Raw genomic sequence first — 25,487 nt, 5'->3', positions numbered from 1 at the left:
AAAAACAAACAAACAGATACACAAATTACATGAATAAATAAATAAAACAAAACAAACTAATAAACAAGCAGATAGATAGATAGATAGATAGATAGATAGATAGATAGATAGATAGATAGATAGATAGATAGATAGATAGATAGATAGATAGATGTTATATTTCCTGGATATTTGTGTGAAACTTTACTTTCGCGTTACTTTTTTTTTTACACTACAACTACAATTATTATTGTATGTACATAAACTAGGCGCACGCACGCACACACACACACACACACACACACACACACACACACACACACACACACACACACACACACACACACACACACACACACACACACACACACACACACACACACACACACACACACACACACACACACACACACAGACACACACAGACACACACACACACGATACTGAATCGATTCCCAAACATCAAGTGAATGTTCTAGAATTCTTGATTCAGAATTCGATGGATTGCGCACGCGCCTACGCGTTTCCTAGCAACGGCGTGTGTTTGCATCTCTAGTTCCAGGCTGAAGGCTTGCTGTGCGGTAGATAAACAAATCACAAAAAAACAACACCGTTAGTTCTGCGTACAAAGTTGGTTAAAGGACCTGTAAGTGACATCTGACCGAAATGGACCGAGTGGAGTTGTTATCGGACCGTATCGAGGCCGTTCGTTTGGACAAGAGGAGAAACCGAGAGCTGCAGCGACAAGAGCGCGTTTTTAACGCCAAAGTCCGGACTATAGGAGTAAGTCCATGTTAAAACCATGTTTTAACTCCTCCGTATAGTTCACACTGACATATTCATCTTAAAGTGTCATCTCCTGTTGTGTAGATTGACCAAGAAGCGCTTCAGCATCAGGTGCAGGAAAAGAAACAGCAACAAGAATCACTGGCCAAAGAGCTGAAGGAATATGGTGAGTTTAAAACATCAACTTTAACTAGATTTGTAAAGTTTAACTGGATTTGTAACTGGAGTAAGTATTCAAGTATTCCACAAGGCAGTGGTGTAGTCTAGTTTTTTGTAGTGAGTGAGTATACTGTGATCCCCCCCCCCCCAGCCTCATACGCACCCATCCTAGGGCGACACCCCATAGGCACCACCACACTCACTAATGTACAAAATATGCATCTACATGTAATTGAGAGCATTATTAAAGACTGCTTATGTGTTATCAACATTCCAATTTATTATAAGCAACAAAAGAAAGTCATCTGATAAAACCTGTGCTCCAGGTCCCATATACATATAACATTTAAGGCTAAATGTAATCAGACAGTTGGCAGCACCCATTGACTTACAGTAGGAAAAAATATAGACTATGAAAGTCAGTGGGTGCTGCCAACTGTCTGATTACCAACATTTTTCAAAATATCATCTTTTGTGTCTACAGTTTTGGAACAAATTGAGGGTGAGGAAATAACACAGTTTTCATTTTTGTGTGAACTTTATACCTTTAAGAGCTACATTTAGCCTTAAATGTTATATGAATATGGGACCACAGGTTTTATCAGCTGTCAATTTTCAATGTACATTTAAGAGTGAACAATAAACATTTGTTCAGTTTTATCACCAACACTCTTTCATTGCAGAATATTATGAACTGAATGAACTGGTAGTTTACAAAGCTTAGGCGAAGGCTTCTCAAAACACTCAGAGTGTAGTTTGGGTCTGCTTTCGTTTCAGATCTTCTTTTACATTAGTTAGTTAATTTCAGATTTTCGCCACAAAACACCGCCAAAGCAACTCATTTTCCTCCTTGGTAGGTGACGTCAGATCAGGTCACAGGCCACGGAAGCCCCAATGGTCCAAAAACGTTAGTGATTCGCAATCGCAACCACAGGGTGAATTTATGAATGAAAGTTCTGTCACAATATCGTTAAAAAACGATATTGTTACGTATCCTCACGCTTTTTAAGTGGGTATACGGAAATCCTTGGCCTTTCCTAGTGGGTATACGGCGTATACCTGCGTATCACGTAGACTACACCACTGCCACAAGGCCGGTGTGCTAGGGTGCCAATACTTTTGGAGGCGAGCGGATACGAGCACGTGACGTCACCCGAATACACATCACTTCATTCTGCTGAGCGTTTTGATATGTCACATGTCAATGTTTTGGTCATTATTTATTTTATTTTTAATTTGGGGGGGGGGGGGGCTTCACGTGACGTGACGAGTCGTCATCCGAATACCCGTGAGGAAGTTCCCCTCGTTGTTCTGAGTTATACCTTTGATTGTTCCTGGCCCTGCTGACACTGGAGACTCCTTCCATAAATGTTAAATGAATGTCTTCCCAGAGGAAAAATCCATCACATGGACTACTTTAACTTTCCTTCTGAAGTAAAAGAATGTTTTTATGGTATTTTATTCCCGAGTGTTTTGATACATCACATGTCCATAATGTGGTCATTTTTTATTTCGGGGGCGGCGCTCCACGTGATGTCAAGTGACATCACCCGAATACCCAGTGAAGAAGTTCTCCTCATTGTTCTGAGTGTTTTGCTATGTCACATGTTAATAATGTGGAAAGTTTTTTGATTTTGCATATATTGGGGCGGGGCTGCGAAAGAACAGAAAGGCCGGTCGGTGCACCAATTTAAACCTTTGTCCAGAGTACCCTAATGAAGCTGGTCATGTTTGGTGTAGATAGATCAACGGCTTGGCACGTTATAAAGCTCTAAATTTTATAATGGGTGTCTGTGGCAAAAAAGAGGCCACTTTGAGACCCGGTACCATGAGTATCTGTGTGTGTGTGTGTGTGTGTGTGTGTGTGTGTGTGTGTGTGTGTGTGTGTGTGTGTGTGTGTGTGTGTGTGTGTGTGTGTGTGTGTGTGTGCATGCAATAGGGTAAAGGCTAATATTTGCTGATTTGAATATAAGTGGAAACATCCCTTTGACAATAAAGTAGACTAAACAAACCTATCTGTGTGTGTTTGCAGGTGTCTTAAGCCTGTAGTCAATCCAGCGTTTCATTTCCTTCCCACATACTTTACTCGCTCTAATAGCTTTGCTCCTTGTACGGCACTCATGCCAAAGCCATGACACTTTGTTCTGTGTGCATTGGCATTAGCAGGCTCGTGTTTGATGCTTCACTACAGTAGATTTGTAGTAGGAGGCAGGGACATTGCAGTTTGTGACTGTATCCCAAAATAAGTAAACAAAATAATAAAATATATGGAGATACATGGAGACGTTGGTGCAAACGTTGGTGTAACTCCACAATCTGCAAGACTGCTATGTTACAGATGTGGCTAATTTCTTCCTTTTCTCTCCGACCTCCCAGCTGACGACCTCATACACACTGACCGTATAGTATTACTCCTGGAGAGCAGGCAGAAGGAAGAGGAACGTCAACTAGCGGAGGCCATTGTGAACTTCCGCCAGCAGTTCCAGCAGCCTAGCAGCAGGCGAGAGTTTGATCTGAATGACCCCGAAGTGCTGAAGAAGCAGGAAGGGGCACGCATTTTGCCTGGACTGGCAGGCGAGGATCTAGACAGTGGAGACAGGACACAGAGACAGCGAGAGCAGCTGAGAGACTGGAGCTTACAGCAGCAGCAGGAGCTGGACCAGGCGAAGGAGTTGCAAAGGCTGCAAGGTAACTACAGTTTGCCAGATTTCAGGTAGCAGCTGATTTGTGTGTCGGTCGTGTCTCCGTCAATGATTCTGACCTCCAGAATTATTGGCTCCCTTTGGTAGAAATTGGCGTATGAATTAATTGCTCAGAGTAACGATGGATCTAGCATTGAAAGTTGATGTGTTTTTCATTTTGTCATACATCTGTATTCTAAATATCAGTTCATCTTAATGACCTCATGGTCATCATGGTGTAGAACAGAGAAGATTCTCCAGGAAAGGAAAATTTGCTATAGGTTCAAAAGAGGTAACTTCTCTTATGAACTAAACAAAAGATCTTTTCAGTTAACTGAGGGTGTGTTCTGTTAAATAGCTCAGCAGTACGACCAAAGTAAACTAACGATGGATAACAAAGCCATCGAGCTGCAGAAGATGGACGAAGAGCACCAGAGAGGCATCAACATCGCCATCAAGGACTTTAATCGAGCTCTGGTGAGTTAGACTAGAAGCTAAAAGGTCAAGCTTGGTGGACTATGATGCCTATTGATTCCCAAATAAAAGCATTAACGGATTGTCAAACATTGTGTGCTTTTAGCATTGTATCGTGTTACGTGTGGTGTTTCCTGAATGTAGCTTCACTTCACAGTGTTTCGATCTTCACACAGGCAGAGGAATCGCAAGAGCGGAGAGAAAGAGAGCGACATCAGGAAGAAGAGAACAACCAAACTGACATCCTGAACCAACTGCAGGGGGATCTGCTTGACGAGACGCCTGAGCCATACACCAGAGGACGCAGGGACTGCTACAAGGGCATGACACAGGAGCAGTACCGCGAATACAAAACGTGTCAGCGGGAGCAAGCTGCAGAGAAAAGGGTGAGCTCAACACACAGACCTGAGCACTGTCTTTTATTCCTAAATGATTAATTAGTCTTCACAAATGAGTTACGGTAGTCAGACGGAAAACGAGTGAATGGACGGTAGGTATAACACAAGACTTATTCTTTAACGTTCATTCATTCATTTTCTACCGCTTATACAAACTACCTCGGGTCACGGGGAGCCTGTGCATTGGCATCTCAGGCGTCATCGAGTTTCGAGGCAGGATACACCCTGGACGGAGTGCCAACCCATCGCAGGGCACACACACACACACTCATTCACTCAGGCAATCACACACTATAGACAATTTTTCCAGAGATGCCAATCAACCTACCATGCATGTCTTTGGACCGGGGGAGGAGACCCCAGAGGCACGGGGAGAACATGCAAACTCCACACACACAAGGTGGAGGCGTGAGGCAAACAACCCTGGAGGTGTGAGGCGAATATGCTAACCACTAAGTTACCGTACCCGTACTCTTTAACGTGATTAAGAATTTGAAAAAGTCAGCCATGACCTATGATGGACTGAAAAAAGTGGTCTTTCATTTAACTTTTTTTCCGTTTTAAATGCATGTATTAAGTGCTGTAATGATGCGACTTATGAAAGGGCTAAAAAGTAATAAACAATATCAAAAGATTTGGTTCACCGAGAGTAATAGAAATTAGCAAAGCTAATCAGGACCTGTTTATACATGTATTTTATCTGATATTATTTGATGGAAAGTCATGTGTTATGTATTTATGGGGTGTGTGTGTGTGTGTGTGTGTGTGTTTGTGCGCGCGCGCGCGCAGCGTGCTCGCATGGAGCAGAAGAGAGTGCAGCTACAGGAGTACCGCCTGCACATGGCTGCGCTTCGGGCTGCAGCGATTGAGGAGAGACAAAAGGCGAGAAAGAACAAGGAGCTGCGCAGGGCTCTGGATGAGACTAACATACGACTGGCCCAGGCTCAGCAAGAACAGTCTGTACCACACACACACAAACACACACACACACACACACACACACACACACACACACACACACACACACACACACACACACACACACACACACCTGTAGACCAGGATTTTGTCACAGAATAATAAGCATCGTCAGCGTTTTATTGAAAGCGGTTCACAGTGGCTTAAATAAATATTCACCCGCCTTAAGCTATTTAACACTTCAGAGCATTACATTCTACAAACAAAGTACATTTAATTGGACATATATGTCTCACAAATCTACATAAAATGCTACATGACATAAGTAGTGATTGCATAAGTTCTCATCATCCTAAATTATAGTTCTGCTGCCTTTAGACATAAGTTGTAATTAATCGTCAATTTATCTCGAGGTAAATAATACGCTCAATGTTTATGATGTGAATCATCAAATGTCAACGTGTCAGGACGAGGAGTTCCTATTGTCCTATAAATCACGTAGTCTGAAAGCTCCACCACCTGCATTAGAGTTCAGGAGTCTCATTTATCAAATCACAAATAGCCCTTTGTTGTATTTGGTAAACAATTTGTGTGTGTGGATATAACTGGAGTATAGTGAGGAAGTTCTGTGCTGTGCTGTGAGTTTAGGAGCTGTGTTCTGTTGTCTTCATCACAGGAGGAAGAAGGACGACAACATCCCTGACGAGAACTACTTCTCCCAGTTCAATACGTGCAGCAGATAGTAATCTCATTTGATATGTTTAAAAAAAAAAGGAAACATGATAATAAAGATCGTGTTCAAGAATGCTGACTTTCATTCATTCATTTTCTACCGCTTATCCGAACTACCTCGGGTCACGGGGATCTCAGGCGTCATCAGGCATCAAGGCAATCACACACTACAGACAATTTTCCAGAGATTACTAGCTGACTTTTGTTTTATAATTTATTTGTATTAGTTTGTATGGACAACATCAGTTAGAGCTTATGATACTGTCTAGGAAAACTCACCAGTGTTCTTTATTCATCCAGCGAAGCTTCTTATCATCCGGACTGTTACAGTATAATGATGGATGATCAGGAATGAGCAAACAGGACTGAATAAATGTTTATTATGTACGTCGTGTAGACAGAAAGACTGACAGACAGACTTCCATTATAAGACTTGCAGAAGTTTCCATCTTGTCTCAGTTCAGGGAAATGTGCACACACACGCACGCGCACACGCACACACACACGCGCGCGCACGCACACACACACACACACACACACACACACACACACACAGTGAATAGAGATTAAGTTCAAATCCTCACTGAAGGCATCACTTACACACAAGTCCATGTGATCTCACTATGAAGTCATTTATCATTAGAATTAAAGCAAATGATCACATGGTTAAGTCTCTGGATTATTGATCAGAAGGTCAGGTTTCAAGCCCCAGCACTGTCAAGCTGCCACTGTTGGGCCCTTGGTCAAGGCCCTTAACCCTCTCTGCTCTAGTGGTGCTGTATCATGTCTGACCCTGTGCTCTGACTACAACCTCCAGAGTTGAGATATGTGAAGAAAGAATTTCACTGTGCTATAATGTAGATGTGACAAAATAAAGGCTTCTATCAGAGTACTCAGTATCTGTTCAGTGTCCCTGACATGACGTGTAGCAATGTTCTTAAACTTTCTCATCTGTTATGACTAATGAAAAGCAACACACACACACACACACACACACACACACACACACACACACACACACACACACACACACACACACACAAACACACACACACACACATAGTGAGCTGTACATCTATACAAATATACATCTGATGAATGCTTGATTCTGATTGGTCAGAAGGTGTTGATCAGCAGCTCTGACAGTGGTGCAGCTTTAAAACTATCGCTATATTGCTATATCATGGTTTCTATAGCAACAGTTAAATGACATGGATTTGTGCAGCAGACGTTGATATCATTTTATCCTTACGAATGGATTTTTTTGTTGTTTTAAGTGCATTACATTCTGTTAAAAGATGTGTAAATGTTCCTGCAAGGAGTCTAAAGTTTCGGTGCCTTCTAACTGTTACGATTCAAAGAGTTTCATTGACACTTTGGCATTGATTTATGTCACAAGAAGTAAGTTCTTTGTCTTATTTCTCTTTCAATAGAGAGAAGATAAAGAAACGTCTGTTTCAAACCGAAACGATTTCAATTCACGAATGTTCCATGACACTAAATGTAACTATAAATGGACAAAAAAAATGTTTATGTTCTTAAATAAAAGTATAGCCTTTCTTATTGTCAGTTAGTTTTCATCTGGCTATCAAAAAGTCACCCGATATAAAGACCTCCCATAGCATGAAGGTAATAGATGCATGTGTCCAGCAGAGGGCGATCTAATCATTCAGAAGATAAGTGACTTAATAGACTTTTGCCAGTAAAACATTCCTTTCAATTCTGACACACAGCCAGGTAAAATTTTTTCATTCTTGCGTGTATAAAAATGCAACCTAAAAAAAAGTGTCTCTATGGTCACCAGCAGGTTCTCCAACAGGTTCCCCAGCAGGTCCTCCTGCAGGTTCACAGCAAACTCTCTGAGACAAACTTGTCCCACTTCCTTAGCAAGGCTGAAATGGCTTTTTCCTTCACAGTGGGAGGCAAGGAGCTGTACCTGAAACCAAACCAAACAAAAGATCAGATCAGCAAACATCCTGTGTGAAGAATGTTCTAAGACTGTGGGATGTGTTTTATTTGAAAAGGCTGAAATTCACGTGTAGACAGTGAAGCTTTCCTGAAGGAAGCAGAAAATAGGAATACATCTACTTTAATTATGACTTGGTATGAATTTTAATGTAAATTTGTGCAAGATTCGTTTGTTAATGACAAAAACACTTCAGCCATCTTCCAATTTTACTTAAGCCTGTTAGATAAAGAGGAACCATCACATCCAGGTTCCATTTTATAACTGATCTGAAACCTACACGTAAAACTAAAATCATATTCCGATCATCTTATAGATGCATCTGAAGCTAAAGAGTTTATAACGCACGGTTTAAGGTTTTAAGCATCGACGCCAGCGTTGGAACGTAATTTAAACAATAAAACAGCTGTATATAAAAGGTTTGGATAAGATTCACGGATCGTGTTGTATAATTGAAAATTCGTGATGATTAAAAAAAGAAGCAGCCCTGAAAAGTGAAGGATTTTTGGGATCTGTGACGCACACAAATCTTGCGGAGTGATCCGTTACCTTAGAGAGTTTAACACGAGCTCTTTCAGTGTAGCTAAATTCGATTTCATTCCTCCTAAGCCCATGAAAGCCTCGTAGAAGTCGTACGAGAGACCGGACGCTCCGAACAGAGCCGGGTCGTCGGAGCTGATCACCATGGGATGGCCCTCTGCCATCAGCACGGCCGCGGGATGGTTCCGGAGGTCTGACACCAGCTTTAGGACCTGAGCAAAGTGGCAGAATTTCATTTAAAGACATTTGACCTGCATGGACAGCCCGTGACTCGTGGGACTGCTGTGGATGAAGCCGCATGGAGACTCGAATTTGTGTCGGTCAAATTTGTGCTCGAGTCTTCATCAGTGATCATTTGAAGACTTTGACAGAAAGGAATTAGTGTTAAGTCTGTAACGAACGCAGAAATGACTCTGACCTGTTAGTTTCTCAGGAGCTCTTGGTTACACAATTATGCTGGTCTATTTATTTATTTATTATTTATCTATATGACATTATTTCTTGTCCAGTGTCACCCAAATGAGGATGAGGTTCACTTCTGAGTTTGGTTCCTCTCAAGGGTCCTTTATCATGTCATCTCAGGGAGTTATTCCTTACCATCATCACCTCAGGCTTGATCATTAGTGATAAAATCATTCATTCATTCATTTTCTACCGCTTATCCGAACTTCTCGGGTAACGGATCTCAGGCGTCATCGGGCATCGAGGCAGGATACACCCTGGACGGAGTGCCAACCCATCGCAGGGCACACACACACTCTCATTCACTCACACACTCACACACTACGGACAATTTTCCAGAGATGCCAATCAACCTAACATGCATGTCTTTGGACCGGGGGAGGAAACCGGAGTACCCGGAGGAAACCCCCGAGGCACGGGGAGAACATGCAAACTCCACACACATAAGGCAGAGGCGGGAATCGAACTCCCAACCCTGGAGGTGTGAGGCGAACGTGCTAACTACTAAGCCACCGTGCCCCCCCTATCAGTGATAAATGTTAGAGATAAATAGTAACTTAATTTTAAACTTTTAAAATGTAAATCTCCTGTAAAGCTGTTTTGAGACCATGTGGATTGTTAAAAGCACCAAACAAATAAATTGTATTGAACGTTTCACATTTCAGAATGTGCGTTCGCATATCACCAGAAAAGTCCGGGATGAGAAACTACAATACGCTGTACACTGAAAACGTAACACTACGTACAAAACATTTTGTATATATGCTATATATATGATATATATACAAAAATTCAGGCAGTTGTTATTGAATGGAAATAAGAATCCTCGTTTATTCGATCACACCTGCATTAAAACAGGAAGCTACCTGATTAGAGATGGGGCAAACTTCCACCGCTACGTCCATCTTCCTGGAGAGCTCTTTGACCACGGGGTGATGCGGCATCGCAAAGCCGTGTCCGATCCGAGACGTGTTGAAGAGCAGTGCGTCCATCATGTTCTGATCCACTGCTGTGCCTTGTGAATCTACACAGGAAGTGGAAGACGTACGCTTTACAGAGGCGGAGCAGAAAATCAACGAGTCGAACTACATAAATATATTTGGGTGTGTTATGTGTGCGCTGTACTGGTCTCTCCTGCATGGAAGAAGAAGGGCAGATGGACGCCGTGCTCCTCCGGCAGACCCAAAGCCTCTTTAAAGTACCACAAGGGATTTCCATTATCTTCATGACCCACCTAAAAATATGCAAATCTTTTTAAAAAATAAAAAAATAAATAAATAAATAAATAAATAAATAAATAAATAAATAAATAATAATAATAATAATAATAATAATAATAATTTTAAATAATGAAAACATGAGCATTGTTGTTTAGTTTCTCCTTGTTGTTTTGGGATGGAAAACTTTTTTAGAATAAAAAAACTAAAAAAAAAAAATAAAAAAAAAAAAGGAACAGAAATAATTTCTGATTTTATTTTTATGGGGCTACTTTCGGTTCTTTCGGCACTGAGACCTGGCAACCCTGCACACCTTGGTACATTAGCTCACATGTCTAAGTTTCAATGCACGCTTTCATTTCCTATTAAAGGATAAACGGATCTCACAAACGCTGTGATTACTGAATAAAAATTTGTGTTGAATGTCTGAATCCACTGAAAAAGGAAACCTAAACGCACGATCATGTGTATTTTTGCTCGATAAATTCCTTGTTAGCTCATCAGCTTGGGCACGTAGGTTGTGTGAGTTTGGTTTTTCTAAAGAATCTTGATTTGTTCTGTTATTAGATCTTAGGGTGTAACTTACAAAGTCAAAGCCTGCCATGATGTCTGGAAAGTTCCTCTGCAGCCTGATGGCCTCCTCGACCACCTGTACGGCTTGTGTCGAATTCAGGCCTCTGAGACACACACACACACACACACACACACACACACACACACACACACACACACACACACTTATATAGCTCTTAAACCATGCCATCCACATAAGAAATGTATTAAAGACAAACCTGTGGACGGTGAAAATTATTCGGGCTCCTAAGAAGTCTGGATGCTGAGCTGTGAAGCGTTGGACCACCTCCTGACAAGCCCTCATGCTCCAGTCCCGACTGTTCAGTCTGCCGTCGAGCTCGTACGTCTGAGTGACACCAAAAATCAAATTGTTTCTGAATGTTCTTTTCTATAAGACTTATAGGGCAGAGTAAAAACACACACACACAAACACACCACTATATGCACACACACACACACACACAATATGCACACACACACTATATGCACACACACACACTATATGCACAAACACACACTATATGCACACACACACTATATGCACACACACACTATATGCACACACACACTATATGCACACACACACACTATATGCACACACACACACACACACACACTATATGCACACACACACACTATATGCACACACACACACACACACACACACACACACACACACACTATATGCACACACACACACACACACTATATGCACACACACACACACACACTATATGCATACACACACTATATGCACACACACACACACTATATGCACACACACACACACACTATATGCACACACACACACACTATATGCACACACACACACACTATATGCACACACACACACACACACACACACACACACACACACACACACACACACACACACACACATATATATATACATGCACACACGTACCAGAGGCATAAGAGCTCGGATTTCCACATACATAACGTTGTCACTGTAGAACTGCCTGAAACCTTCATAAAGATAATCCTTAAAGACAGGAGCATAGGTGACCAACCCGAAGGCCACCAAGAAAGCTTGTTCGAACCTTTTCCAGACGACGTCTTGGTTGGGATACTCGCTGTCCGGGTCCTCGGTGACCAGCGTCAGGTTTCGTATAAAGCTGCAAAAGAAAACATATTTTGTTCCTCATGAACATTTCTACCACAGAATGTGGGTTTTTGTTCTGTAAAACATCAGGTTTCGTCACCTGTTGTCCAATTCAGTGGTGTTGTGTTTCTCCCTAAGGGTTTTGAGCAGAGTCCATGCGGAACAGAAAGGCACCGCTTTGGGCTGCGCGGACGAGAACACGAAGCGCACAGAGCCTTCGTAGGTGAAGCACGTGTAGCAGTTCTCCCTGTAAGTCACGTTCTTCACCAGCCATTCAACTCCGACCATGCCAAAGTCATGCACATGTAGAGCTGCTCCTGAAAGAGATCGGACAGAACTTCTTGAGCAGACACATTAAATAAAGCTGGTTTGTTTTTTAATCACGAGGCATAGTTATCGATGCATGAACTGCAACTGTAACCTTCTACAATTTATCTTAAATTAACAGAGAAGTCAGTTGATTTCTTATTAAAATATTATACTAATGAAAGAAATGGAAAAAAAAAAACCCGATCAGTTTTCACTGCTATAAAGAGTGTTAGATGTCTGAGAATAAACCGTACCCTTGGGCATCTTCTGCAGAAGGCTGAAGACTGGACTTGCGTCGATCAGTGGCTTGGCTTTAAAAAAGTGCATAGCAGGGGGGAAGTCTGGCGCTGACATTTCCTGCCACTTCATCTGGTACAGTTTTTCATCGAGGAGCTTTTCTTCCTTGTTCAGAATCACCTCGCCTCCGATTTCTCTGCTCACCTCTAGATTCATCAGAACCTCTCGTCGGTGCGGATCAGGCATCGGCTCGCACCGTGACGTGAAGAGCAGCAACAAGAGCAACGTCAAACCCAGCTGCATCGTCCACTGCGACGCACACACGCCTCTGGAAAGAAATAAGTAATATTCTGAGAGTTTGTACAATTACAGAGGCATATTTTAAAGTAAACAGGGATTGTGTGTTGTTCAGACTTAGAGTATGACTCCTAGGATGAGCGATATACAGCAGTATATTTTAGCAATGGCAGGTGGAAAAAATAACATTGATTATCTCAATACACTGGCAGCTGTAATGGAGTGGGAAATATTGCACGGCAAGAGAACAGTCAGTTCTCGTATCTGATGTGTTGGAGTCAGGAAAAAAATCAGCGTGACTTTGAAAAGGGCCTAATTGTGATGGCAAGGCGACTGGAAGCATCACTGCATCTCTGAAACAGCTGGTCTGGTGGGATGTCTGATGAGGGAAGGAAAGAATAACCGCTGAACCAGTGACAGAAAGAAAGAAGGAAGGAAATACAGAAAGATACTTACACTTCTATTTTCATCTTTCTGCCCTGCTGATGGGGGAAAAACAGTCAGGTTGGTTTCTATCACTAGGTGATTTTTTTCCCAATACAACATTTCAAACCAAAAGTGTTGTTTTCTATTCACTACCTTTACAAACTAACACCGTTTCTCCATAATGACATGTTGGTAAAGTCACAAAGACTATTTTTTTTAACTTCCAAAAAAAAAGGATCACAATTCCTCATTTACACTTGACACTAACACCATAGTCACTGTAATAACAAAAGAGAACTAGAAAGGAAAATGAAAGGAAAGGATAGAAAAGAAAAGAGAACGGAAAAGGAAAGTAAAAAAAAAAGAAAAAAAAAGAAAAGGAGTCTATATTAAAACCCCATGACTGTCAGTAACCTCCTCATTATAATCACTCATGTAGATTTCAGCTATTTTCCGTGTAATTACACAAATATGACCTGGCTGTGCTTTTATCCTCCCTGTATATGCTTAACAACAACAACAACAACAACAATAATAATAACGGCAATAATCATAACGCAATAACAACAATAACACTAACACTGACACTAACACTAAAGATAATAACACTAGTAATAACACTGATAATAATAATAATAACACTAACACTAATAATAATAACAATAATAACACTTACACTAACACTAAATAATAGCAATAACACTAACATTAACACTAATAACAAATAACACTAACACTAACATTAACACTAATAACAATAACATTAACACTAATAACAATAACACTAACACTAATAACAATAGCAATAACACTAACACTAACATTAACACTAATAACATTAACACTAACTAACACTAATTAATAATTAACACTAATAACAATAACACTAACATTAACACTAATAACAATAACACTAACACTAACACTAATAACAGTAACAATAACACTAATAACACTAACATTAAAACTAATAACAATAGCAATAACACTAACACTAATAACACCAACACTAACATTAACACTAATAACAATAACACTAACATTAACACTAATAACAGTAACACTAACATTAACACTAATAACAATAACACTAACACTAATATTAACACTAATAACAGTAACAATAACAATAACACTAATAACACTAACATTAAAACTAATAACAATAGCAATAACACTAACATTAACACTAATAACACTAACACTAACATTAACACTAATAACAATAACACTAACACTAATATTAACACTAATAACAGTAACAATAACAATAACACTAATAACACTAATAACAATAGCAATAACACTAACACTAATAACAATAATAACAACAATAACAATAGCAGCTGCTGCTCACTGAGTCATTGTCAGAGTTTTAGAGACAGAAGCACACGATCATCATCTGAACACGTTAAAACAATACAACTTAAGTATAATTCTTATCATTTAGTTAATTTATTAAATAAAGACTCACCAAAATAATAAGGAAAGGTCCAAAATATTGCAGTTAAAACCGTAAACAAACCCTGCGAAAGGATCCAGTCAGGTTTCTCTGCTAACCCCTTTCCACTTCGGTTGCCAGGTTGTGGTTTATTACAGTGATTACAAGATGCCTCTTATTCACGTTAAAAGTTGTGTGTGTGTGTGTGTGTGTGTGTGTGTGTGTGTGTGTGTGTTTGTGTGTGTGTGTGTGTGTGAGAGAGAGAGAGAGAGAGAGAGAGAGAGAGAGAGAGAGAGAGAGAATCTTAATAATAACAGCAAACTCTCAGATTGTTTTCACAGCGCATTTTTAACTATAAATACCAACATGGCAACCCTACGCCTAACCGACTTTTCGCGTGAATGCCAGGTGATGATATACGTCATTTCCGGTGAATCGGTCAACTGCCACAGACAGCTGTTATGATAATGGCTTTATTTTTATTTTCTGTGTTTAAAGTAAATATAACTAACATCTCAAACACCAATTGTTCACTTTACAATCTCTCTAAATCGGTTAAAAAGTGATTAAAATGATTAAAATTAATTATAAGTTCCTAATCATTGCAGAAAAGTCATCAAATGCAGAAGATTTGTACCTTTTGACTAAGACACAATTTCTCATCACAGTTCAGCACAAATAAAAACAAAAAAATGCTCAAAATATTTATTATGTTGTATACGAAGCTAACATATTTACCTGTGACACCATCAACGTGTCCTGATGATCATGAGAAGAAAATGTTCCCTTTTTTATATCTTGTTTTATGAGGTCACTTCATAAAAAGTACAGAATTTGTACCCAAATTATAGGATTAAAGTTAAATTAATAATCGAAGATATATTAGTAAATCGTCAGTACGGCTTTAACATCGTGACACTCGTAGATGCTAATTAACCATAATATAGAATTTTCAAACAAATAAATAAACAAAATATTTTTTATTTTATTTTTTTGCTATTTGTGAATAATGAAAAGTTTAATTTGTATAAGTTTCTATAGGCTAAAAAAAATTGTTGGATGATCTAAATACCGTTGCACATTTTGTTATTAACAAAAATAAAATATTTTTAAGATAAGCTTTTAAGACTTAAATTCGAAAATGTATTATTTTATTTATTATATTAAAATTTACCTGTATTTTCCTGACCATAAATGTCTGTTAAGAAATATTGTTAAAAATAAAAATTGAAAAAATTGTTAAAAATAAAAATACAGTGACACACACACACACATTATATATATAAAAATTGAAAATTTAAATACAGTGACACACACACACAAACATTATATATATACGTATATATATATAAATGAAATCACCAAGTGAAATATTCTCACATTTTCCAGTGCACACACAGACAGAGAGAGTCAAGTTTCTTTGTTTTTTTTTATTCTAAGAAATGTACAGAGTATAGAAAACACTTCGGTCCATTTCCCAAAAAAAAAAAAATAAGAACCTGTAAACTTCACATCAAAATGAAATATACAAAAGTTGTTCTGATGCCGTTGTGCTACTGAGGTATCGACAACTGTTTAAAAATAAGAAAGAAAAGCGCAGACATTTATAAAAACAAGCCCAAAAAAAAAAAAAGGTACAAAATGTAAAAGAGCAAATAAATATGATTTATATTTAACCAAATCTAGTCATGTCACTAGTGTAGATAGAAATACAGACAGCAAAGATGCTAAGGAATCAGTAGGCGTGGATCGGTCCCTAACTTGAATAAAAAAAAAAATCTGTACAGTAGAAAATAATTCACATATCAGACAATCTAAGAGCACTTTATCTAGTGCTAAAATATTTTCTATCTATTCCTTTAATGAAAAGAAAGTGAGGTCAATGTTACATCAGCCTGCACCTAGTGATTTCTTCTGCTCCTATTTTTATTCACTGACAAGATGAATGAAATATGACTAGCAAACACTCCCCATACCAAAAGGGCTATAAAGTGTGTAGCCTTTGTACTGTAGGACACAAAACTTTCAAAACTTTAGTTCAAAACAAAACAACAACAAAAAAAGCAGATGACAAAACTTGCAGTGATCGGTTTGTAATGAGAAAAGACTCCATATGGTCTCCTGATGCTGTTTGATTTTTTTTTTTCTGCTTAAAAAAGTAAAAAAGTTAAGGCAAGTTTTAGTCACAGGTTTAGCAGTCGAAAGAGGAAATGTTGCAGTGTATACATGGAATTGTGTGTGTGTGAGAGAGAGCGAGTGAGTGTGAGAGAGAGAGAGAGAGAGAGAGAGAGAGAGAGAGAGAGAGACTCGCCAGACTCCAACTTCATGAGGTAGATAGATGTGTGGAAAATCAGCAGAGATCTGGCTGTTAATATTAAATGTGACAGCTAAATGAATAAAAAGTAAAACAAAAAAGAAAATTAAAAAAAGTAAATACACACACACACACACACACACGCACACACACACACACAGCTCATTGTCTCGCACACAGAATCCACAAAATCCAACAGAATCGTTGAAAACAGAATGCCAACTTTTCCTTCCAGAGAAAAAAAACGAATCTCGCAAAATTCATCACAGCTTCCAGATTCTTTTTGTTTCTTACCCACACAAGAGGCTGCAAAAAAACATAACTCAAGATCATACAAAACAATAAAAAAAATTACCGTCTTTACATCAACTGAGGTCGAGTAATCATCACAGTTCCAGTCGCACGCCCACTTTGTCACTTCCCCTTTAAAAAAAAACTGATTCGCTTTATACCCGTATTAAAAGCACGACACCCTGAGGACGAATAGTGTGAAAGAGGAAGCACCAAAATATAAAAACATTTTCCGGTTCAGATGATCTGAATCTGAAGACTTGTCTCGTGTTATCTAATTTCACAGTTGATCATCACGATATTGATGCTTTTTCAGACACAAGCAGCTAAAACTCAGAATCAGACTCAGAAGAAAAAGCGTAGTGAAATACAGCTAGAAGAAAGTAGAAGAGGGAACCTCGAACAGCTTAAAAGTCTCTCCGTGATCACTGTGTGGATTTATACGTAAACTAGCATGGGAAAATCTCATCGAGTCGCGTTATATACATACACACACACATGTTGCACAAGTTCAAGGCCACTAATTCCAGTAATAAAGACTATCTCTAGTGCATATCAGAGGAGCAGAGGAGCGCTACGAGTCCAAAAACATTCTACAAGCCAAGGCAGTGTCGAAGGACGCAGAACCTTATGTTCACGCTAGCACGCGAGTTGCTCATGTTTGTGGTTTCTCTCTTGCGGGCGTGGAAATTGTCATCACTGCGTTTTGGATTTACCACACAACTCATTTGAAATACATTTATAGGTATTTGTGTTTGATTTGCATGTTATCGCTATTTGTACTGGCTATGTTTTTCCACAAGGGGAACCGAGGAGCTCTGCTACCTCCTTCCGAGATTTAGGTTTCTTCATAATGTCCCTATACAAAATTTGCGAAACGTCGTCCGCGTGAAGAAACGATGAAATCGCAGTAAGTCTGAGTGTGGAAGAAGAAACTGAAGAAGTGTCAAGACCACATGACCGGTCTTAGAAATACTTCCAGTATACTCCAATTGTTTTGATTTGTCGTTTTGCAATTTAACATGTCATACCATCAGTAAAATAGTGGCTAATTGTCACGCGGGTACAAAGGAAACGAACAAACGTTTCTGTGTTGCTTGCTAGTGTGAACGCAAGATATCATATTGCAAGACTACTTGAAAATCTGAACAAGTTAAAGGTGGAGAGCAGTAAGCTGATCCACTCGCCACACTGTAATCTATATTAGTGTTCGTTCATACATTCATGCACACACACACACACACACACACAAACATTCAACGATGATGCAAAAGGCAACAGTTTCCAGTGTGTCCATGGAGAATGAAGACGCCCCAAGTACCTTCTTTTCAACACCTGAGTTTGACTTTGGAAAAGAACATCGAGTTACTCCACGACCCTCTGACGTCTTTCCACGTAGCTGCGCATGCAGAGGATCCTGTGAGCTGTACATCCTACTATGTCAGAGGGTCGGTACTCGCCACCAAAGTGCAGAAGCTCTCAAACATAGGGAGCGTATATACAGATAGGGCAAGTCGCAGCCCGACCACATTTCAGCCCATAGAGATAGTCTATGCAGTCCAGAGGAAGCTGTACATTCCAGGACACAAACACAAGCCAAAAACCACACGTGTCTTTTCACAGATACTTCTGCCAGCAACAAAATTTGATTTATTTATTTTTTTAGTTGAGGAAATGGTGCAGGTCTTTGCTCAGCCTTTTCCGTTTGATTTGTCCGTTACCTACATAAAAGGCACAAAGTGAAAGAGTATGCGTTAATTACAGAGTTTTAAGATAAATGAAAATGTGAGTTTTATTTTCAACCTACATCATCATGTTAATCGATTACCACAGACATGAACCGCCTACCCTATGAAAAAAGGACAGCAATATTTAAACCTCACTTATTGAAGTGCAGACTCATAGCATTATATATTCATTCATTCATTTTCTACCGCTTTATCCAAACTTCTCGGGTCACGGGGAGCCTGTGCCTATCTCAGGTGTCATCGGGCATCGAGGCAGGATACACCCCGGACGGAGTGCCAACCCATCGCAGGGCACACACACTCATTCACTCACACACACACTACGGACAATTTTCCAGAGATGCCAATCAACCTACCATGCATGTCTTTGGACCGGGGGAGGAAACCGGAGTACCCGGAGGAAACCCCCGAGGCACGGGGAGGACATGCAAACTCCTCACACACAAGGCGGAGGCGGGAATCGAACCCCCAACCATGGAGGTGTGAGGCAAACGTGCTAACCACTAAGCCACAGTGCCCCCCAGTATTATATATGATTATAGGAAAATATATTTCATTGCAGGGACCCTAATAATCTGATCCACTTATAATTACATTATAATACATTATACATACGGTTATGCGTGTTACACATTTTTACCTGACAACAGCCCTTAGATGTACTTTATAAGTGAGCTTTGAGTAAACAGGTTCGTGTTCTTTTCTCATTTCATGGAAACATCAAAACAGCTGTTTGTGGTGGATAGAGATTAGCTTCAAGTAGATACACATCTCCGGTAAGAGGAAGTGAATTTTACATTCTCGCAAATCACAGAAACAGAAATGAAACTACACAAAACCTGACAAGAGAAAAGCACAAAACTTCAATGTTTTGTCTAAGGTTGCCAAATCCTACCTTTCACACTCCCTGCTTACTGCCAGGACCACTTGGAGCTGCTGCACTCATCAGGTGTTGCCTATCACATAGGAGAAGAAATATACACATTATATTGTAAATATTCATTCATTCATTCATTTTCTACCGCTTATCCGAACTTCTCGGGCGTCATTGGGCATCGAGGCAGGATACACCCTGGACGGAGTGCCAACCCATCGCAGGGCACACACACACTCATTCACTCACACGCTACGGACAATTTTCCAGAGATGCCAATCAACCTACCATGCATGTCTTTGGACCGTGGGAGGAAACCTATATATATATATACCCGGAGGAAACCCCCAAAGCACAGGGAGAACATGCAAACTCCACACACACACACACACACATACATACACACACACACACATACACACACACGGCGGAGGCGGGAATCGAACCCCCAACCCAGGAGGTGTGAGACAAACATGCTAACCACTAAGCCACCGTGGCCCCTACTGTAAATATAATATTATTATAACATATTACAAAATATACACCTTGCAAAAAAAAAAAGTAGATTGGAGAACATTTTATTGAAAGTCAGTTTCTGTAGAATTAGCAATCACCTGTCAAAACTTTAGCCAATGTTGCCAGTTTACTAATTTTGTCAAGACATTTTTTAGACTCGTTTAGCAGATAAAAAAGCCAAAACACAAATGTAATGACTTCTTAAGCAGACATCACAGATAGTCCTACAATTAATATGGCTTTCCAACTTGTATCATAGCTGCAGGTAAGGTCTCTCAAACCGCCACCGTTATGTAAAGTCCGAATTGAGCTTAAGTAAGTCGATGTTCCATTACACTAATCACTACTGTTCCTGATGACTAATCACTAACCACTGTTGTTTGTATCACCAGCACTTTTGTTTAAAACTCTTATTTGTGATCATTATTCTATGCTAATACATTTAATTTATTAAATGTTAAAGGGCAACTAACCGTGGATGATATATGTGTTCCGATATCATGCTTCTCTGATGCAACATCATGCCTTGAAAGTGACCTGCAGCATGTGGGTGACGGTACATAGTCTGTCCTGGTGTGTAGGGCAGGTGCTGGGGCCGCTGCAGTGCCTCCATCAAGTGAGGGTGAGGATTGTGAGGACCAAAATGTCCGCTTGGGTTCTGAGGCCTAGAGTATGGTCCACCTGGCACACCATGAGGTTGGGAAGCTCCACCCTGTTGCATGCTGTGATGCATGGCCCGTGGATCGTAGGGGTAGTTGTGTTGGGGCTGAGCAGAGCTGCGCCGGTGGGCTGCAGCATTGTGGCTGTCTAGATCCAGTATCTCTTTTGGGCTTTCAGGCAGATCGGAGTTGTCCTCAGTCCTTGCCTGTTTTGCCGGGGTGGTGCCCTCCTGATTCTCAGTGGAGCTGCCCTGGGATGCATCAGTAAGAAGATTCGGAGACATAACGTTCCCACCAGAACCATCTGAGCCCAGAGGAGACATGGTGTTCTCCTTCTGCCGACCATTTATGCCAGAACCTGCAGCAGGTAGGTAAGTGTTGGGCATCATTGGGGGATGAGGCTGGTACTGGGATCTAGGCCATTCTCTTGCTGGGAAACCAGGTCTGCTGTTTTGCTGGTGCTGGGGATAGTACTGCTGTTGCTGCTGGTATGAAGCATGCATGCTGGGATGGGCCTGAGGGTGCTGGGGACCCATGTGGTACTGATAGACTGCACCTTGCTGATATGGAGAATAATGGGCAGAATTGTGATGAGGGCTCATAGATTGAGACTGTGGCGCTTGGTTTGGGTAAGGCAGATGAGAAGATGGGGGTGCTGGTCTGCCCATGTATTTGGTATAATGTGGATTGGCCATGCCAAACTGAACCATAGTGTTGGTCTCTGGACCATGAGGGTGATTTGGTGGTGTGTGTCCTTGTGGTGGTGCCTGTTCTGGCCTGTTTATCTGGGTTTGTAATTCTGGGCTAAAAGGCTGCTGTTTGTACTGGCCGTTGACATTGGCAAGGGCATTCTTCATATCGGGATTGAGACCACCAGAGCTTCCCTCAGGCTCCCGTGTAGGCTCACTGGGTCTCTGGTCACCACGTTCAGCAGGAGAGGGTTGAGCAAGAGGTTGGGAAACAGGGTGGCTGGAAGGCAGTGAAATTAAAGTGGCAGGGTGTTGAGCACCTGGCTGTGACCCTTGAGGTACAGACTGTGGCATGCCATGGACAGGTCCTGGCTGTTGACCACAAACAGATGCATTTTGGGGCATCTGCTGGTGAGGAGCATTAGTAGACATGTGTAGTGTCCCGCTGTGAGGGTACTGTGGAGATACACCTTGAGGAACTTGCTGAGTGTTACTGGGCAACATTCGTTGAGGAACATTTAGAGGGCCATTTTTGGAGACCTCTGAAAGAAGGGTGGAAGACATTTGTTCGGACATATCCGAGTTGTTCTGAGTGATCTTCACAGGACCATTATTAGAAGAGTGTGAGGAATCTTGATATTTCTGTGACTGGGATTCAGACTGAGGTTCCACCTGAGAGACGGGACTAATTTGTCTGGCTCCGATGCTTTCTCCTTCCAGCTGTGATCCGTCTTTTTTCGGTGTGGATAGCACAGTTGGTGCAAGCTCTGCTGAAGACCTCTGTGGTGAGCCACCCCACATTGTGGCACTAGGGCTCTGCTGGGCACCATTGGGATGTTCAGGGACCAAAGCTGGACCAGGACAAGGTGAGCAATTGGACTCCTCGTTCTGCTGTTTATTTGCCAGTTCCACCCCTAAACCTATTAATATAAATAGAAAAAATATTAAATATATATTATATCAATATTGCAATTTTAGCATTGCTGCCTGAAGTAATCCTTTAAGAATAAATACATTACAAAGCCAAGACGTTTTAAGAAACTCCTACCTTTAGACACTCTGTCAGAACCTTGGCTATCTTCTGCAGACCTTGTGTTCTGGCTTTCAGGAGCTGTTGCCATATTAGCTTTCCTTGCTGTAGTTTCCTGGTAACCTCCAACGCTGTGGCGAGTGGACGATGCTGACAGTTGCTGCAGGGCAATCATCTCCGGGCTGTCCATCATTGATCCCACATGTGGTCTGGGCTCTGGAGAGGTCATGGGAGGTCTGTGGGGCATGGGTCCCTGGGAGCTAACTGCTGACATCCTGTACTGGCCATTAGAAGGGGGATATCCAGCATTGTGTGGAGGACGCATCATGCCATGACCGTATGGGTGCTGACCACCTATAGCCTGTTCCTGCATCATTGGTCGTCCAAGCTGCTGCTGGTTCGAGCCTGGCCAAGAACCGTAAGGAGTGGGTGGAGGTCCATAAGTAGTGAAGGAGTTGTGCAGGGACCTAGGGTAACCATTCCCCATGGGCTGCCCCTCTGGGTGATGTTGAGGTCGATACATGTCTCCTTCGGACGGAGTGGTACACAATCCTCCAGACTGAAGGGCTACTGGTCTTGGTCCTAGCGATGGGCCATGAGTGGGACCAATGTAGGAATGTTGTTGGTTTTGAGGATGAAGGTGACGAGAATCAGGTCCCATCGGGTATCTCGGACCAAAGTGCGGACCATGTGTAGTCGGACCCTGAGAAGAAAAAAAAAAATACATTAAATTTTTTAATTCGAGCGAAAAATTTCATGTCATTGTGTGCTACGAGGTTGTGTCAAATTAACTGTATTAGCTTTTACTACCGCTAAATGCTATGCCATGACATGCTAAACACAAAAAGTCCCATTTCATTGTATTCAAAAATATAGATTGAATGTTAAGGGGCTATATTTGTGACTTCAAATACACTCCCTTCCACTTTATTAGGAACACATGTACATCTGCACCTTCAGTAGTTTCCCAATTATCTAAGAATCTGGCACTAAAAAGAAATGAATGTATAAAAAAAGCCTTTACTTTTACATGAGCAAATGGTAATACATGATTGGACATTATAACTGTTCTAAATTCCACCGAGCATACCTGCATAGAATAATGAGACATGTGTTGGGGAGCTCCTGGAGCTCTACCCATGAGAGGTCTCTGTCCTGGATACGGATATCTGGGGTCCATCATCATACCTTGGCCATACATTCCTGGTCCTGGAGGACCTTGATGTCGCTGATGTTATAAGAGAAAAAAAAACACTTCAGTTAAACTTTTGTTGTATGCACAACAACACACAAAAAAATAAAGTTTCTTTATTGCAACGTAAATAAGTAAAGTGAAGATACAAAAGTTTAGATGTGGTTGTTTGGGTGTCCACATTATTTTGGTCATAGGCCACGTTCACACTGCAGGTAAAAGTGGCCCAAATCCGATTTTTTTGGGGTCAAGTGACCAGGTCAGACTTCTTCAGGACTAGTGTGAACACTCAGACTTTTTTTCAAATCAGATCTGGGCCACTTCCATATGTGGTCCTGAATCAGATCCAAATCAGATTTTTTCCCAATGTGGCCGCAATGTGAACAGCCAAGGCGGATTTGATGTGACTTTTACGTCAATCTACATCGACATTCGTCACGATTATGCGCCGGCGAAAACGTGACACAAACGTGACTTGTAACGTGTGTGTGTGAAGAGTGTCATATAAAGTGGTTACGTGATCAAGCTCATAATGTTTACATTGAATACATCACATTATAGTATTACATGATGTTTGCTTGCACCAGATGATACATTACTTCCTCTATAACCTCGCCAACTTTTTAGCGCAACGGCGTGCTGCGTGTGACGTCATCGTTATTGTTCGTTTGCGCACACGGGTCAGTTCGAAAACAGCAAACAGTTCACGCTGGTATCTGATATAGGCCACGTTTTAAAAAGGTAATGTGAACAGCCGCACAAAAAAAAAATCAGATCTGAGCAAAATATCCGAATTGAGCATGAAGACTTGCAGTGTGAACGTGGCCATAGAGTATCTGTCCAGTCTAAATCAGATTGAAATTCATTTGGTTTATTTGCTCTTTTGGCTTGAGTCACTAATTACAAATACAATTATTGATTTGCCAATTGTGCACAAGAGAGTTGGCATCACGCAAGAGAGTTGGCATCACGCAAGAGAGTTGGAATCACGCAAATTACAATCAGGGAAATAAAAAATCAATCAATCAATCAACATATCAATAAAGTTTAGCATCTAGTTTTATCTTTACTTTTTTTGTGCATCAGGTAAGAACAGGCATAGTTACCTCTCTGTACTTGAAACTCGTGGCATCAGCAGATCATATATAAAAATAACTCAGAACATGTCTTATTCACTACAAAATACAATCCCAGTTGCACACATAAGCATTTCCAGCGTTCTAACCTGCCTAAAGAACCACAAATATGACGCTTTCCACGGTGTAGTTTCCCCTCTAAGATGTTTTTATTCTACGGTTCCCGAATCAAATCATATAGAAAGTGTAGCCTTGCCTGTTGTGAGGGATGGTACATGGCGTGCAGTGGATTGTTCGCAGAGCGAGGCTGTCCTGTGTTCACGTTGTAAGGATGTGTGGGCCTGTTGCTGTACTGGAAACCGGGTGGTCCAGAAGCAAAG

The 25,487-nt window shown here is 40.9% G+C and overlaps 3 protein-coding genes across 8 annotated transcripts in view; 1 reads left to right on the top strand and 2 right to left on the bottom strand.

Annotated features, from left to right (window-relative positions):
* The first annotated feature begins 476 nt into the window (after positions 1 to 476).
* On the top strand, positions 477 to 6,200 carry LOC113635759 (RIB43A-like with coiled-coils protein 2). Its single transcript, XM_027135391.2, has 7 exons — positions 477 to 762; positions 850 to 931; positions 3,301 to 3,612; positions 3,964 to 4,082; positions 4,256 to 4,465; positions 5,267 to 5,433; positions 6,072 to 6,200. The coding sequence occupies exons 1-7, from the start codon at positions 646 to 648 to the stop codon at positions 6,136 to 6,138; spliced, it is 1,074 nt and encodes a 357-aa protein (XP_026991192.2). The 5' UTR covers positions 477 to 645; the 3' UTR covers positions 6,139 to 6,200.
* Positions 6,201 to 6,487: 287 nt separating this feature from the next.
* Positions 6,488 to 14,915, bottom strand: LOC113635757 (adenosine deaminase 2-A-like). Of its 3 annotated transcripts, none has more exons than XM_027135385.2 (11): positions 14,752 to 14,915; positions 13,308 to 13,333; positions 12,572 to 12,882; positions 12,109 to 12,325; positions 11,811 to 12,021; positions 11,104 to 11,231; positions 10,899 to 10,989; positions 10,221 to 10,329; positions 9,962 to 10,119; positions 8,643 to 8,845; positions 6,488 to 8,063 (listed from the first exon to the last, which is right to left on the bottom strand). In XM_027135385.2, exons 2-11 carry the CDS (start codon positions 13,319 to 13,321, stop codon positions 7,973 to 7,975), a joined length of 1,533 nt encoding a protein of 510 aa, XP_026991186.1. In that variant the 5' UTR covers positions 13,322 to 13,333; positions 14,752 to 14,915; the 3' UTR covers positions 6,488 to 7,972. The 3 variants fall into 3 exon arrangements, with proteins under 3 accessions (XP_026991186.1, XP_026991187.1, XP_026991188.1); XM_027135386.2 differs by having other exon boundaries at positions 13,308 to 13,330; XM_027135387.2 differs by lacking the exon at positions 13,308 to 13,333 and having other exon boundaries at positions 14,752 to 14,913.
* Positions 14,916 to 16,133: 1,218 nt separating this feature from the next.
* The window catches only part of LOC113635755 (cat eye syndrome critical region protein 2), a 40,821-nt gene continuing 31,467 nt past the window's right edge, over positions 16,134 to 25,487 (bottom strand). Inside the window, exons 14-20 of one of the 4 annotated variants that reach the window (XR_007138268.1) lie at positions 25,364 to 25,487; positions 23,930 to 24,073; positions 22,858 to 23,542; positions 20,935 to 22,729; positions 19,967 to 20,027; positions 18,556 to 19,044; positions 16,134 to 17,193 (exon numbers count right to left, since the gene is read on the bottom strand). The exon at positions 25,364 to 25,487 is cut by the window's right edge and continues 262 nt beyond it. Coding sequence is in view for 3 of the 4 variants with exons in the window: in XM_047802226.1 (XP_047658182.1) it covers positions 19,970 to 20,027; positions 20,935 to 22,729; positions 22,858 to 23,542; positions 23,930 to 24,073; positions 25,364 to 25,487 (2,806 nt within the window). In the remaining variant the exon portion in view is untranslated. Of the gene's footprint in view, positions 19,045 to 19,149; positions 19,173 to 19,966; positions 20,028 to 20,934; positions 22,730 to 22,857; positions 23,543 to 23,929; positions 24,074 to 25,363 lie in introns of those variants that run through there. The other 3 variants (XM_027135383.2, XM_047802226.1, XM_047802227.1) reach the window with 3 other exon arrangements.

Source organism: Tachysurus fulvidraco, chromosome 17, assembly GCF_022655615.1.
Source record: "Tachysurus fulvidraco isolate hzauxx_2018 chromosome 17, HZAU_PFXX_2.0, whole genome shotgun sequence".
NCBI classification, from domain to species: domain Eukaryota; kingdom Metazoa; phylum Chordata; class Actinopteri; order Siluriformes; family Bagridae; genus Tachysurus; species Tachysurus fulvidraco.
This window is presented reverse-complemented; position numbering and strand designations above follow the sequence as displayed.